Genomic DNA, 17,535 nt, shown 5'->3' on the forward strand with positions numbered 1-17,535 from the left:
TGAGATTATCAATCTTGACAATCTCAGCCAATCCAATGCTTCGGCATAGGAAAGCATTGGCAGACTATTGCATATGCACGGCAAAATGCCACTGCGCCAGTTTAACTTCTCATAGAGGTGCATTGAATCAATGCATCTCTACAGGGAACATTAACGTAGGGGATGCACATTGTGAAGCACTGACCCAGGAAGCACCTCTAGAGGCCTTCTGAGTGACTGTCGCTAGAAGTGTTACCAGGCAGCAATGTAAACACTGCCTTTTGTCTAAAAAGTTAGTGTTTACATTGAAAAGCGTTCTGGAACAGGATATAGACTTCAGAACAACTGCATTAAGCTGTAGTGGTTCTGGTGACTATAGTGTCCCTTAAAGAATTGTATTTTTGGCGTTGATTTCTCTGACTCCTAACCTTTCTAGCTGGCTCCTAGATTCCAAGCAAGTTTGTCAAGCCCTGATATACTGAAAGCTCACTACAGAAGGGTATAAAGTGTTTGCTAGAGAATACCTGTTATAAACAAAGTCTGTTTTTCTAGAAATCAGACTCTGAGGAGTTGGAAAGCCAAAAGCCACAAGTCAAGCTGCGCCGTACAGTATCTGAGGTTGTGCGCCCAGCTTCAACCCCTCCAATTATTGGCTCTGGCATTAAGGACGATGACGATGAAGATCGGATTATAGCAGAGTTGGAGGTAAGTGCTACTGGTTCCAGAGCTAGACACAATATCTTGGTATCTAGGTACATTGAATCTTACCCTATACTCTGCTCTTCAGAGATGGCAGTAATGGAATAGGAGTTTGATGGAATTAGTAAAGGATTTAGACACGGAATAAAAGAATGCTTGAGGTGAGCATTAGGCAGTCTTCAGGTTAAAAAGTGCTAAAACGGTGTATGTCTTCATGTTTCTGCTGCATTAGAGGAAATCTCACATACAATGTCAGGGAACTATTTCCCTAATCACTGATTCACAATTATCTTTTACATTTTTCCAGCAAGCCAATAAGAATCCTAGAAAGTGATCAAAACTTATTCAGGCTGTGAAATGGAAAAATTTATCTGGAAAAATCTCCAGATAAATTATTATTTTATATTTAAGTTGTCAGTTGTATACAGTCTCATGTCCGAATACACTACACAATTTTCATGAATTGTTTATCCGTGTAAATACCAATATAATCAATATCTTGATTTCTGATCACTACTAGCACTGTAACTGTACAATGGCCTTAATTTTTTTTAAATATAGTTTTGTATAGGAACTGCAATGAAATAGAAATGTTTTAAAATAAATGTTATAATCTTGTCCGTCTGCAGAAAGGTTCAAAAGATGCAGGGCAAGAAGTTCTCATTCACTCATGAGCCCAGTCATTGCCTGATAGCTGCTGCACATCTCTCCCAAGTGCTAGCTCATGCCGTTGGTGCTATGTCTTATGTGCTACAGTTACATTACATTCTAATCGGCAAACGTGAGACTAGGTGATATATATATTCAAGACTATAATAAATTACTAGAGTAAAAGATCGTTAACAGTTGTGCAGGTTTTTCAGCTCTTGTGCCTCTGGTCAAAGTTTATGCAGACTGGAATAATCTGATGCCTGGAAACTTTTTTTGTGGGAGGACACTGGGGCTGTAGCTGCCAATGATTAAAAATGTGTGGGTTTTCTTCCTCCCATCCTGCTGTATTTTGACTCCTCAGGTATTCCAGAGAAGCTCTGGCTCCCACTTTATCCCTCAGTTGCATTATGAGCACACAGCAACATCTCATGTTTTGCCACGACCAGCACAGCTGTGGTCCAATGAGGCCATGGTTGCACCAGAAGGATGGAAGGTAACAGCTCGCGCTCTGGGCAGCCTGTCCCAAGCTGCTGTGCACTTCTCACCATCTCCTCCCTCACTTTCCTTTTCCTCTTAATTCTCGGTTAACCAACTAACACCTTTCACTTGCTCTCTGTCCCCTTCACTTCACCAGTGGAGCTAAACTCAGCCTGCATTCTGACCAGCCTACTAATGCCATGGATCACAGAGAGCTATGCTGCCTGCTCCCACCATACACCTGCTGAACAGGCTCAGGGACTTTGTTAACTGCATGTATATGGCCCTGGAATCAAACCTCTGACAGTGAAATAAACCATGTGCTGGGCATAACATTGTTTCTATACAGGAAGTGTTTGTTGTGTCTGTAGCTAATGCGGTTTATATTGTTCTTGATCTATCAATTTACCTGCAGAAATCCTGCATGCATTTAATGTATGTATTAATAACATAAATAATTGAAGCCAACTACATATTTAACTGATGGCAATCATAATGGTCCAGTTCTAAGAAGCAGTGGATAAGAATAGGGTAGGTTATTGCTGTATTTTATCATACAAAATATGTTGTGATAAATGGAGACCTATTTACATGGTATGATTAGGATTTGTGCTCTACGAAAATGACAACATTACAATCCAGTAATATAATGACTGAGTTTAGAAGATTCCCGGATAGTGAAATGAAATACTAAACCTTCCTAGACTTAACGTATTCCATCTTAGATTGTTCTTCCTCGTATCCTTCCTCCCCATCTGTGTTTTGTCCTCTCCTTCTCTCAGACAAGCTTCTTTTTTTGGAAACTATCTTTTACCTACTACAAACATTTTGTGTGCCCTGCCTTTTCTCCAACTCTTCTCACTCATATAATACCTTTGCCAGCAATTCAGCCTTTTTTATTTTCACAATAAGCCTGCCCTGGCAAGTCCACCTTTGTCTTTCCTGACAGTCTGATAAATATATATCATAAATACATCAACATATATATATATATACACATAGAAAGAGAGAAATATACTATATCACTACCTACCTGGGAGTATTTTGTACCCTTCATGCCTCCTACTAGTTTGTTCTGCCTCGTGTTCATGTTTCCTGTACATCTGTTCAGTGTCTCGATGTCCTAGTCACTCCCAGGAGAATCACATTCCCTGTGACATCACAGATGTAATGTCTTACGGAAACTACACTATGACATCATGTAATGATGTAGTCAGCAACCTACTGTGTTAGGCATTGATAGAAATTATTGTATATCCAGGATATATTGATCTAGTGCTATGAAATAGCATGAAACCCCAATAATTGAATGATATATACTAAGCAGGAGGACTCTATCCTAGTGTTAAAATGGACAATTTTGCACCACTGAGTTTATAGGGTATTATGCCTAAAATAACTTTTTGGTATATATAGAATTAAATAAATAAAAAACATTACAAGGAAGCTCTAATATCTAATTTTAACTAATTATTATTCTTTTGGGATATAAGATTTTATTGTTGTTGTATGGTATGCTATCCCCTAGAACTGCTGGCAGTGCACACTACAATCTAGTGTTAAAATTAAAACATATTATGCATATCAAATCCCTGCCTAAATACCTTTCAATAATATTCTTCCAGTGTAATGCAGTGAGGAAGGACTTAACCAATAATCGCCTTGCAGTGAATGGACAGCTCTAAAGAATGAACTTCGAATGTTGAAGATAACGTTTTTATATAATAAGAAAGCAAGCACCTAGGAAATAAAAACAAAAACAAAAAGTAACACTGTAAGCTAGACCTTGTCCGAAAGACTTCACTTTGTTTTTCGAGAGGAACACAATCTGATACATCAGTGGTAGCTTAGCAGTCTACTTCAATCTGTTATTTAGAACCTTAAGTCTGGCAAACAGTCATGGTAGTTGTAGTTCTTCAGCAGACATGGGTCTCTCTTTTGGCCATGCATGATAGAAATAATTATGTAAATAAATGTTTATGAATTCAAATGATGACATATCATACTGCAGTTACGGTTACAGCTCAGAGGTATCTTGAAAAGTCCATGAATCTTAAAATGGGAGATCATGCCCCCAATGATTTTATAGTTCTGAAGCAAAATCTTTCAAATCAATAATGATCAGTCCTGGACAATCTGCACGGTAGAATATTCCTTAATGTCTAAATTGAAACCTATGGAGATGCTGTTTCCACAGGTCTTGCTTGGTTCTTAGCCTTCCCTTAACTCCTGAAGGTTGTAATGAATTAAATAATTAATGTAGTTGTATCCAGACCCACAATTGATGCTTACGATACCTGATATTCACACATAAATAACGGACAACACAGAAACGTATAATGATAGACATTAAATTATGATGTACATTTTGGATAAGTTGAGAACTCTCTACATAGGAGTGTTGAGCTTAATTGTTATGGGGGTATTGATTTCAGCTTGTATATGTCATCGTGCCAAAATTATACTTAGAGTGATATCTCTAGTACCTGCAGTTACACCTACAGACAGAAATCCATCCCACAGCACATGGAGATAAGGAAATAAAACACATTCTTGATGTTTACTGAACTCACCAGATGTATATGTTGGATCTCTATTCTGGATTATGAATCTAACCCCTTGTCTCGCTGTCATTCTTGGACTCAGAACTCTTTCATCATATTAAACCTTCAATCTTCAACATCAAGCTACAATCTAACAGTGCCACTACCTCATCAGCCACCTGTCCTGTGCTGACTTCAGATACGCACTACATGCCTCTATCTTCTCTCTGCCTTCACTATGCGGCTTGATACAACTCTCTATCTTTTTCTCTTTAATGGGATTGGCAGAACTTGCCCATATCTTCTTTTTCTCCCCTCTAATAACAATAACATGGTTTTATTTGATGGCATTCTGAGCCATTAAATCATGTCCTGGCAGGCTGCAGACTCCAACTGGGGAGACCAAAGATCAGACACAGCACCTACACCTCCAAGTCTTCATTTAGATCCCCAGACCAAGGTAAGAGTTTGGGGTTGAATTTCAAGTTGAAGAATTGATACCAGAAGTTATAGCCCACAGCATTAGGAATATTTGATGTGCATATCTCATTTGTAAATAAAGCTAGGCACTGGAAGATGTTGTAGCCCATTTTATACACAGGACATTCTTGGCTTTTCCAATTTGAAAATGTTTCAGTTCAGTCTAAAAAATAGCAATGGGTGCTAATAATTATCTAATTTGAGAAAAAGGCCTTTCCCAAATGTAAAACTGCTGAGAATGTTAATATGATATAGAGTAGCCTGTTCTGGTTTTTATCCTTGGCTTGTTAGGACATGTAGACCCACATGCATGTATTAAAAAGATGAAGTGTAATGTTATCAGTTTCCTGTCCATTCCATTTAAGGCATTCTTAAGCATTTGCTCATAAAAGTAACCATTACAGTGTTATTTTTTTGCATATGCATAGCTCTGTTTTATGAGGTAAAATGACTAGTTTGTTGGATCATTTATCATTGTTAAATGTTCTGTTATAACATTTTTTTTGTTGGTCCTTTTTAGGGATGGCCTGATCCCACATCAGTCAGTGTAACGATATCCTCCCTGCCACAGATTATATTAACAGAGTGGACATCTAACCCTCCCTCTCCCACCAGGGAGGATGCGGATAGCTCTAAATCAGGAAAAGCTGAAATATTTAACTTTTCAGTGGAAGATATTGTTGAGTGGTCATATCCAGAATTACTAGAGCATGCTCAAGATACAAAGTCGGGCACTGGAGAATCAGGGCAGTTTAGTATGGGCTTTGTAGGAACCCAGCACAAACCTCTGTGTAAGAACAGCCAAGAAAGTATAGATACTCAAGTATCTGTCTCGTCCTATTTCAAAGCTACATCTGACTCTGAAGATGCAGAATTGGTCAGGGACAGTTCCTTGGATTGGCATAATAAGGAGCCCAGAGAACACATATTGGGATTTATGATCACAAAGGAGAATATTATCTCTTTAACACAAGAAGAGAAGAACAAATTAGAGGTAACTGAAGATGTGAGAGTGATACAAGTGAGATTTGTTGGTGGAGCATGCATTGAACTTTTAGAGGAAGATTTGAATGTTTTACCTGATAGCAAGCCTGCCCTACCTGATGACAAACCTGTCCTTATTGTATTTGAAGAACCAGTGATGCTTGAAACTGCTTACAAACGACTGTGGGAGATAACAAAGTGTGAGGATTGGTCTGGAGGGCATGATGGATGTCGGCATGAACAGGTCACCGCTGAACTGAAAAATGAGGAATTCAAAAGGAGTTTTGGTCGGAGTTCACCTCAAGACCTTGTAGGTCAGACTCAGCAGTTCACAAATGATGATCTGTGGACTCTGTCAAAAACAACACCTCCAGTGCCAAAACCAAGACTTCTGCAAGGAAAGGATCCAAAAGCAAAACCCCAAGCAACAAAGCACAATAAAATAGAGTTCCCTAAACTACACAGCATTGCCTTGTCAAATTTCCTTCAGTCAGGATACACTTCTAAACTGAGAGTCATTGATGTTCAGAAAACAATGCAAATTGCAACTGAATTAAAAGAAAGTGCCCAAGATATCCCTACGGTAACCAAAGATGTAATGATCGCAGATGAAACTCATGTGGCTTGGAGGAGTATGGACATTTGTAAGAATACATACAAGAGGCTAGATAGCCTGGAGGAAAGCATCAGAGAGCTTGAAATAACCATAAGTGAAATTGGCACTAAGCAAAAAAACGTTTTTAGCCAGGTTGTACCTGCTGAGAATAACCTGCAGGCTTTCAAACAACAAGTGGATCCTGAGCCAAGACCCCTGGGCTCACTAGATCTACATGGTGTGAATGGGAGTGATTCAACAGGGAAAAGTCCCGCCTTGCAGAAAGAAGATGAGGGTGTGGGCAGTATCTCACTGGCCAAAACCAAACCACCTTTGCTTCCAAAACCACAAATCACTAAGGTGCACTTTAACATCTTCCTCTTTCATATCTTTTAGACACTTCCACCTTTCATAATTGTAAATTGTGAGTTTAGATTGGAGCCAGTTAAACTTTCAATGAAGCCATGCATTTTATCATATGCTGGTAGCATTAAAACAATGTTTTTATATTTTCTTCGCACCTGTACCTAAAACACAAATTGGCCAAGATCTGAGCTTTTTCATAGAGAATGAATGAGCTATGAATTAAACTAAGTTCTGGCTTGATGGGTCACAACGAATGGTATGACCACTTTAACACCTACATCATGATACATCAGTCTGGCTGAGACATAGAAATCGCTAAGATCTTATGGGCCCTACACCCAATGTCGCCCCCTTTTTTTGATAGCCTTTAATTTTACTGAAAATCACAAGGCTCAACAGAAACTAGTTAAGCATAAAAACTGATCTAAGTTTAAAATCATGCACAAAATTGATGGCTGAGCTACAATAGTCCTCTTGACCTTGGGAAGGAAGTGTCCATTATTACTGTTCTGTGACTCAGGAGACAAACGCTTCCAGTTTGAACATGTTTTACTACAGTGAACGGGAAGTGAGCCCTTAATATTTGAAGTGACAAACAATCCCCTTGATGAAAGATCTCTTTCTGCACAACTGAATACTTATTCTTAAATTTTCTTCCTGATGAGTAACTCTTTCTGATATAGTGTTAAAACTTCTCTTTTAGGCATATCTTTTTTTCTCTGTGTGTTTTTTGAGGAACCTCTTAATAACAATAACGTTAATTTCATCTTCTTGTTTTTGGTAATTAAGTGGTTGCTCTTTATCCTTGTTCTTGTCTGTGATTTGGCTGCTTCAATTACTCTGTAATGGTCTATTTAGTGAAGTGTGTCATCTTCGTAGGTAGGCACTGTATGAAGATACAAGAGTAAATAGCTTTATGAGCTTGCGACTGTTATCAATACATCTTTCATCTGTTCCCTCTATCTAACTACTGTACTCTTTCGTATATGGCTCCCTTGTCTTCTTAACCTCTTTTCCACTCACCCCTCCCCTGGTGACTGAGAATGTGTGGAATCCAGTTTGATTTCCTGTTATTCATAGGCTGTAGAATTATTTCTCAGTACCCCCCTTTCTGTTAAGTTTTCGCCTGTACCTCAACATGTTTCAGCTATAGCCCAACATGACCTTAGAGAAATATATAAATATATATTTTTAAATTGACCCTGTCATTGAATTTTATTTTGTTTTTATTTTCCTAATGCCCATGTACCTTAGTTATTATACTATATTACATCCTTGTTACTTTCCTTTTTTATGTATTATCTTTTAGTCCTTGTGCTTAATCTCAATACCTGGGCGCAGCCATCTTTTTCCTTAGCCCATGATTTCTGCTGTTTGCCCTTCTGTGGGATTGATATCACTGATAAATTATGGGTAAATCTGATTGGCAACAGAACAATGCCGTGCTTTAAGCTCCGCCCATTGTCAAGTTTTAAAAAGTAGTGTCTGCTCTTTATGTATTTAATGAAAATCAGTGCGCTCGAGGAAAAAAACAAAATAAATTATTTAGACACATGGAGCTAAATAGAAGCAGATTAGATGATGAGGTTTATTTTTGGTGAAAGAGCAGCTGTAAAGTCATGTCAGAAGCTCAGAAATATGTAAAGTCTTTAAAATTGGTTCTGAGATAACCCATGTCTGCAGATTTTGAAATGTTCAAAATTCTAATTCATTGTGTGGCATACAAACAATATATACATTGTAAGAGATTCAGGGGTTCACATTAAATGCTAGAGCATGGTCAGAGTTCTTGTTCAGATTAGATGATTAATATGGTATACCTGCATACAGAAAGGCAAGTTCACAGACTTCTTACCCAGCTACACCTTACTCACATGCTTATTACTTACTTACACTGTCATACAGTAGGTTACTTTTTACACCTTAAGAGTCAGCTCACTCCTACACACAAGATGAACACATACACCTACACACAGTGCCCTAATGTAAGCTTTAGTGTTGGAGTGCTCATAATGGTCTCTTTTTAGATCTGAATAGGCATTAACACACTGCACCTTTTAGCTTCACAGTAAGTGTGTCCTATCCGTATTTACAACACATTTGTGTGTATTAATCTCTTTTAGGGACTTTAGAACACAATCACCACAATGTTAGAAACTAGCAACCTGTGTTTATTGGAATTGCCTTTGTATGACATATGGACTGATCTAGTTCATAACTTGTGATCAGCCTCCCTGTCATGGCTGATACAAGGTGCTGTAATAGATGGGGAACATATAGTTGCAAAATAAAGTTTGTTAGTGCTGAAGATTGTGCAAGCAAATGCTTTTGTTTTGCAGAGAAGCACTGGAAATGACTCTCATTGCAAAGCTTCTCAGAGATGGATGGTTTTATTTAGAAATTCATATGAGAGAAAAAAAAAATCATAATTTACAGTTATATTAAAGGGACATGCATCACTTTACATTGATTTAAATCCACAAGTAAACACTTTAATACAAATATACAAACTAAAATAAAGTAAGAAAAGTATGTAATAAACTTAGTATAAACGTTGCCAGTTTGCTTTCTTTTGCACGCCTTGAAGCTAGGGGTTTCTTCAGCTTCCCCCTTGCCTGTTACCTTCATAGTTATAGTTACATAGGCTGAAAAGAGACATGTGACCATCAAGTTCAGCCTTCCTCACACTTGTTTTTTGCTGTTCATCCAAAAGAAGGCAAAACAACCCAGTTTGAAGCACTTCCAATTTTGCAGCAAACTACTGCCATTCTTGACCCCAGAATGGCAGTCAGATTAATCCTTGGATCAAGAAACATTTAGCCTACATTGAAAAATGATATCCTTGAATATTGTGTTTTTGCAAGTATGCATCTAGTTACTGTTTAAACATCTGTACGGACTCTGATAAAACCACTTCTTCAGGCAGAGAATTCCATATCCTTATTGTTCTTACGGTAAAAGAAACTTTCCTTTGCCTTAGGCTAAATCTTCTTTCTTCCAGTCTAAACGCATGACCTCGTGTCCTATGTAAAGTCCTGTTTGTGAATAGATTTCCACACAATGGTTTGTATTAGTCACAAATATATTTGTATAATATTATCATATCCCCTCTGAGGCGATGCATTTCTAAACTAAAGAGGTTTACATTTGTTAACCTTTCTTCATAGCTAAAATGTCTAATTCCTTTTATTAATTATCAAATATTTTACATTTTAAATAAACACAAAGTATCCACATCAGATGATAAAACATGCATAAAACTTGGAAGTGCTGACCAGATCTTGGAATCCACTTGGGTTGCCCAGCTTGTACCGAGCATAGATTGTCAAAATAACAAAAAAGAAACCACCAGTTATGTTTCCTGTTTTAACTGACTCTTTTCAATTCCTTAGAGTGGGGGAGTGTCCATCCCCCCAATGAAGATGGTGAACCCTGTGGGCTCTCGGCTTAAGGTGGTCCAGCAGAGTGGTGGAGATAAGAGTAACAAACACTCCAAGCAGAGGATGGAGTACATGAGGATCCAGGGCCACCAGCAGGTAGTTTATCTCTAGAGAAGATATGAACACAAGGTTAGCACTTACTGGGACACCTTCCACATTTCCTAATTACGTTAACCCTGCATTAGTCTTTGTTCTTAATGTTGTATACCTGCTATCATTGGAGGAGGTTTGTAAGTGGCCTCAAGTAATGCACCAGATTTACTAACTATTTAGTGGGGTATTTTAATCTTTTACAAAGGCATCTGATTCTGTATTCATTTTACACTGGATTGTAAATTAAGAACAGAAAACCAAATTGCAATATTCAAGCTAAAAGAGCTGTTTTGGAAATAGAACTCTATTTGCGATTTCAGCTTTCAATTCACCTTTATTAGATGTGTGAATAAAGCCCATTGTTTCTCAACCTTTTTGTAACTTATGTACAAAGAAGGCTGCAGGTAGGCAGTGCCTGTAGTATTGTTCTCAGATCTAAGGCAGTATGTGGCACAAGAAGAGAGAACGTAATATTGTGTAGTATGTTGTAAATTCTAGTTGAATATGAAAAAACTAATTGCACTTACAATTTTCTGGAGCTTATGTTCAGCTCCAGATGTATGCACGTGGACTGAACAAACCCCATCTGTGGATATGGTGGTAATCCTTGTGCTTGTATGCAGATGTTATTCCCAGTGTTCTTAGTTGTTGGGCCGCAGTCTGGCAGTCAGACATCCTCAGTATACAGGAGAGTGAAAGAGAACAGAATATAGTGCTCTCTGTATGTGTTGAACAGGGTAAAAGAAAATAAAAAGAGATAAAAGAGACACATACTGCCTTGGATCTGAGAACAATACTACAGGCGATGCCTCCCTGCACCGTTCTTTGCACATTAACTACACTACCAGAAAAAAGAGACTCTGGTTTGGGGAGCCCAAGCAGCCACCGGTATAGAATACGAGCGCCAAAAATTCCACTAGCTTGCAAATCTTTTTGTAGGTTATCCCTGGTAAAATAAGTAGTCCTCATAACATCCTTTTCTATCCAGGAGAATTGACTGATACAAATCCGTTTTTTCTGAAACAATCTCCTTCCTTCCCTTACTTCAGTAGAAATACACCAAGAGTTTGAGAAACTGTCTCAAAAATGTTTGAATTCACTTTTGATTTTAGTTAAATGTGTGTAATTCAGACTGTAAATTCCAAAGTTATGCATATAGAATATATATATATTTTTTATAATTACTTTTCTAATCAGATGGACTGTCTATTTCACAATTTGTTAGTCCTTTATCAGGAAGTATATCGGATGAATTTAAAGGAATGTAGTAATCAATTAATATTATTTAAAATTAAAGATTACATATGTATTCTAGTTTTTGTGTGTATGTTTCTGTAATATGTACATACAAGTAAAGACTGCATACATAAAAGTAAATACCTTTTTTTTATTGATCCAAAGGTTTTTTTCTTGTTTTATGGGGTAGCCAACTCAGGGCCTCGGTTTAATATTTTTGGATACGTTTTTGAAAGGATTTAATATTTTGAAAACTAATGTCATATTTGATATTTTTATATATATTTGAAAACAAATATTTAAATATAAAGTTTATTCAAAAGTAGTTATGAATTTGAAAAATATATCCAAAAATCTGAAAGCAGGGCATTGGTCAGAAGCACAGTTTATCCAATCAAAATCCATGCAGGTGTCAGGGTACCTGTGGTCTCTACCTCTGAAAGAGGTAGAGACTTAGCTGTTCCTCCATCCAGACGGCCTGATGGCTCCCTTCTCCACGGTCTATCCGGTCATGCAAGGCCGGCCGCGAGGGAGTGAATGCCTTTTACAGCATCTAGGCAGGAAGTTGTCATCAGGACACTCCTCCGGAACGACCTGTCACTCAATTGCTGCAGGACCAATCAGGACGCCTCGGAGGCGTGGTTACTGCTCTGAACAGGGTATTTAACAGAGCTTCTTTCATTAGCTCATTGCCCTGTCGTGGTTCTAGCTTGTTCTAGTCACTCAGTGCTTGTGTATTCTATTATCCCTTTTGGTTTTGACCCGGCTTGTTTACCTTACTCTGCTTATCTCTGTTACCCTTGATTCGGCTTGTCTCTCGCTTACCTGTCTTCTGTTACCCTCGACCTCGGCTTGTCTTTGACCATTCTATACTGTACTACTTACGTTAGTCCGGCCATTCTAAGGTCCGGTATACGTATCTGGCTACTGTTTGTACTCTGCGTGTTGGATCCCTGTCCCGATCCTGACATTACGACAGGGCCAATGGATCCTGCAAGTACAAACAGTCAGCTGGCTTCTCCTGATCCTAGGTTTGAGGCCATGGATCACAGAATGGATCAGATGGCGCTTGCGCTACAGGCTCTATTATCTCTGCCAATAACCCACCAGAGGAGATACGTAATACCCCTGTTTCTCCTGTCGGTTCAGGTCTAGAGGTAGCCACAGTGGGTGCTTCTTCTCGCATTACCCCCCCAGTACGCTATGGTGGGGCTCCTGAGAAGTGTCGTGGTTTCTTAAACCAAATTAGTATCCACTTTGAATTGCAACCTCGCTCTTATCCTACAGGTAGGGCAAAGGTAGGATTTATTATCACCCTACTTATTGAGAAAGCTCTGAGATGGGCCAACCCATTATGGGAGAACGATAACCCATTAGTTTATAACTATAACGCCTTTGTAGCTGCTTTTAGAAGAACATTTGACCCTCCAGGTAGAAAGGTTAATGCAGCCAGATTACTGTTGCGTCTGAAACAGGAAAACCGAACACTGGTGGATTATGCACTAGAGTTCAGGTCTCTGGCGTCAGAGGTCAAGTGGAATGAGCAGGCGTATATGGATGTATTTTTGAATGGCTTATCTGAAGTAATCCTTGATGAGGTTGCTACCAGAGAACTCCCCGAGAATTTAGAGGATTTAATTTCGTTCATCTCTCGTATAGATGAACGTTTAAGAGAGAGACAGAACACTCGAGAGAGGAACCGGAGACCTTCTTTTAGGTTAGCCCCCGCTTTTCCAAGTCCTGACTCCACGGTATCTTTGCTTCCTGAACCTATGCAGATAGGGTATACCCGCCTCTCTGAGGAGGAAAAACAGTACAGGAGAAGAGAGGGTTTGTGTATGTATTGTGGAGCTAAGGGTCATTTACTCTCGAACTGTTCTAACCGCCCGGGAAACGCTCGCACCTAAGTCTCTTTAGAGGACAGGCCTTGGGTGTTTCTATATTGTCCTCTACTCCTAATTATAAAGATCACAGGCTTCTGCTACCAGTTTCCTTAACTTGCGGGAGGGAAGTAGTAAGGGCTATGGCTTTGATAGATTCCGGTGCTGCTGAGAATTTTATCGACCAAGCCTTTGCTAGTAAAAACAATTTCCCATCCCAGCTAAGGGAGACACCCTTGGCCGTTGAGGCCATAGATGGTAGACCACTACTAGACCCTGTTATCTTTCGTGAGACCATACCCATTGATTTAAATGTTGGTATCCTACACGTGGAGAAGTTATCTCTTCTGCTCATTTCGTCTCCTTCCGTTCCCATAGTTCTGGGGTATCCATGGTTGAAAGAACATAACCCTATTATCGATTGGGAGTTAGGGGAGATACTCTCGTGGGGCCAGGGCTGCCAGGATCGGTGTTTGTGCAAGGTTTCTCCATTAGCTAATATTAACATACAGGAGAATCCTACTCAGTCCACAGAAAGACAAATACCAGACCTTTACCTAGACTTAAGGGCAGTGTTTGACAAGAAGAATGCCGATTCTTTGCCGCCACACAGGTCATTTGACTGTAAAATTAAGCTTCTACCCGGGACTATGCCTCCGAGGGGCCATGTATATCCTTTGTCTGTTCAGGAAAACTCGGTTCTAGAAGAGTATATTCAGGAGAATTTAGAAAAGGGATTCATCAGGAGGTCTTCTTCTCCGGCCGGGGCGGGGTTCTTTTTCATTAAGAAGAAGGATGGCACGCTGAGACCTTGTATCAATTACCGAGGCTTGAATAAAATAACTGTCAGAAATGCCTATCCTATCCCACTGATTACCGAGTTATTTGATCGTCTTAAGGGCTCCAAAATCTTCACCAAGTTAGATCTCAGAGGGGCTTACAATTTGGTGAGAATCCAGCAAGGTCACGAGTGGATGACGGCATTCAATACCCGGTATGGCCATTACGAATACACTGTTATGCCATTTGGACTATGCAATGCTCCTGCAGTATTTCAGGATTTGATTAACGAGGTACTTAGGGAGTTTCAGCATGATTGTGTTATTGTTTACCTGGACGACATACTAATACACTCTAAGGAGATTGAGACTCACCATAGACAGGTCAGAAAGGTGTTACACAAACTTCTGCAACATGGTCTATACTGCAAATTGGAGAAGTGCAGTTTTGATCAGTCTCAGGTAGACTTTCTTGGGTACGTGATTTCTGGGGAAGGTTTTAAAATGGATCCTGGTAAACTCCAATCTATTTTAGACTGGCCTTTGCCCAAAGGACTCAAGGCTATCCAAAGGTTTATTGGTTTTTCCAACTACTATAGGCGCTTCATTAAGGGTTACTCCTCTATCATTGCGCCTATTACCAATAAGACCAAACAAGGGGCTGATACTAAGTTCTGGTCTGAGGAAGCTCTTGGTGCTTTTAAGACTCTCAAGGAACTTTTTGCCTCAGCTCCCATTCTAGTTCATCCTGATACGACTCTGCCTTTCTTGCTCGAGGTCGATGCTTCTGAGACAGGAGTTGGGGCTGTTCTGTCTCAAAGGTTAGGGGTGGATAAACCGTTACACCCTTGTGGTTTCTTCTCTAAAAAATTTTCTGGGCCTGAGAGCAGATATGACATCGGGGAGAGGGAACTGTTAGCGGTCATTAAGGCTTTAAAGGAGTGGAGACATTTACTGGAAGGGACACTACACCCTGTTACTATTCTAACGGATCATAAGAACTTGTCTTATATTGGGGAGGCTAAGCGCTTGTCCGCCAGGCAGGCTCGCTGGGCCTTGTTCCTCACTCACTTTAATTATGTACTTACGTATAGACCTGGTTCTAAGAACTCTAAAGCCGATGCTTTGTCTCGTCAATATGAACCATCCACTATAACTGAACCACTTCTGTCCTCCATAGTTCCTAAGGGGAATATCATCGCGAACACGAATCTCAGGATTCACTCTCCATTGCTTTCTGAGGTCATGAAGTTTCAGCATGTGGCACCCAAACAGACCCCTGGGGATCGACACTTCGTTCCTGCCGCTCTCCAACTGGAGGTGCTACGCTGTCTCCATAACAGCAAGGTGGCTGGGCATCCTGGCATCCGCAAGACTTATGCGCTGGTCTCTAAAGATTTTTGGTGGCCTGACTTACGCAAGGATATTAAAGAATTCATCGGGGCATGTGAAGTTTGTACCAAGACCAAGCTACCTCATTCGCTTCCATGCGGATTTCTGCACCCTTTAGAGGTTCCTGAAAAGCCTTGGTCCTGCCTGGCAATGGACTTCATTGTTGATTTGCCTATCTCTAAAAAGCAGACTGTCATCCTCACTGTGGTAGACAGATTTACTAAAAGGGCTCACTTCATTCCCTTACCTAAACTCCCATCTTCGCCCGAGTTAGCGGAGATATTCGCCAGGGAGATTTTCCGTTTGCATGGGATACCTTCCCAAATTGTCTCTGACAGAGGCTCCCAATTTGTTTCCCGTTTTTGGAGATCATTCTGCTTCCAACTAGGCATCAAATTGAATTTCTCCTCTGCCTATCATCCTCAGTCCAATGGAGCTGCTGAACGCACTAACCAAAAAGTTGAACAATATTTACGTTGTTTCGTTTCAGAACACCAGGACGATTGGGTCGGTTTGATTCCTTGGGCGGAGTTTGCACATAACAATCTCATTTGTGATTCTACGCATTCTAGCCCTTTTTTCTTGAATTATGGCTTTCATCCTTCCATCCTTCCTTCGGAGTCTTCTTCTCAAGGGATACCGTCGGTGGATGTTCATGTTGCCAATTTAAGAAAGTTGTGGGATCGAACTCGACAAATCCTTCTGCACAATTCTACGCTGGTTAAAAAACACACTGACAAACGTAGAAGGGCAGCACCGGTGTTTGTTCCAGGCGATAGAATATGGTTAAGTACTAGAAACATTCGGTTAAAAGTGCCGTCCATGAAATTTGCTCCTCGATATATTGGACCGTACAGGGTACTGTCTCAAATTAACCCAGTTGCGTATCGTTTAGCGTTGCCTAATGCCTTACGCATTCCTAATTCATTTCATGTTTCCTTGCTAAAACCATTAATATGTAACAGGTTCTCCTCCACGATCGCCCCTCCCCGCTCAGTTCAGGTGGAGGGTCAGGAGGAGTATGAGGTCAATTCCATTGTTGATTCTCGAATCTCCCGGGGGAAACTGCAATATCTGGTCGATTGGAAGGGTTATGGTCCTGAGGAGAGAAGTTGGGTACCTCAGGAGGAGGTGCATGCTCCCCGTCTCCGCAGGGCGTTTCACTCTCGATTCCCTTCTCGCCCTGGTGTATTCCGCCCGGTGGGCGTATCTGAGAGGGGGGGTACTGTCAGGGTACCTGTGGTCTCTACCTCTGAAAGAGGTAGAGACTTAGCTGTTCCTCCATCCAGACGGCCTGATGGCTCCCTTCTCCACGGTCTATCCGGTCATGCAAGGCCGGCCGCGAGGGAGTGACTGCCTTTTACAGCATCTAGGCAGGAAGTTGTCATCAGGACACTCCTCCGGAACGACCTGTCACTCAATTGCTGCAGGACCAATCAGGACGCCTCGGAGGCGTGGTTACTGCTCTGAACAGGGTATTTAACAGAGCTTCTTTCATTAGCTCATTGCCCTGTCGTGGTTCTAGCTTGTTCTAGTCACTCAGTGCTTGTGTATTCTATTATCCCTTTTGGTTTTGACCCGGCTTGTTTACCTTACTCTGCTTATCTCTGTTACCCTTGATTCGGCTTGTCTCTCGCTTACCTGTCTTCTGTTACCCTCGACCTCGGCTTGTCTTTGACCATTCTATGCTGTACTACTTACGTTAGTCCGGCCATTCTAAGGTCCGGTATACGTATCTGGCTACTGTTTGTGCTCTGCGTGTTGGATCCCTGTCCCGATCCTGACAGCAGGTCACTCTGCAATGGATCCAGAACATCAGATTGTGCTTGGTTCCAGCAGATACACTGTGCTTAAGACCATAGAAAACTAAATATACCCACCACCGAGAAACAAGAGTATGCCAGGAGATGCAGTGAAAGGTTATTAACTTGTATGTATTCC

General features: G+C 40.4%; 1 protein-coding gene across 11 annotated transcripts in view; it reads left to right on the top strand.

Moving 5' to 3' along the window:
* SRCIN1 (SRC kinase signaling inhibitor 1) overlaps positions 1-17,535 on the top strand; it is a 506,902-nt gene that overhangs the window by 478,337 nt on the left and 11,030 nt on the right. For 8 of the 11 annotated variants that reach the window (XM_063458818.1, XM_063458825.1, XM_063458820.1 and 5 more), the window contains 5 exons: positions 532-684; positions 1,691-1,822; positions 4,729-4,809; positions 5,350-6,768; positions 10,167-10,310. In XM_063458818.1, the coding sequence (XP_063314888.1) occupies positions 532-684; positions 1,691-1,822; positions 4,729-4,809; positions 5,350-6,768; positions 10,167-10,310 (1,929 nt within the window). Of the gene's footprint in view, positions 1-531; positions 685-1,690; positions 1,823-4,728; positions 4,810-5,349; positions 6,769-10,166; positions 10,344-17,535 lie in introns of all 11 variants that reach the window. The other 3 variants (XM_063458827.1, XM_063458829.1, XM_063458824.1) reach the window with 2 other exon arrangements.

Source organism: Pelobates fuscus, chromosome 6 (assembly GCF_036172605.1).
Source record: "Pelobates fuscus isolate aPelFus1 chromosome 6, aPelFus1.pri, whole genome shotgun sequence".
NCBI lineage: Eukaryota > Metazoa > Chordata > Amphibia > Anura > Pelobatidae > Pelobates > Pelobates fuscus.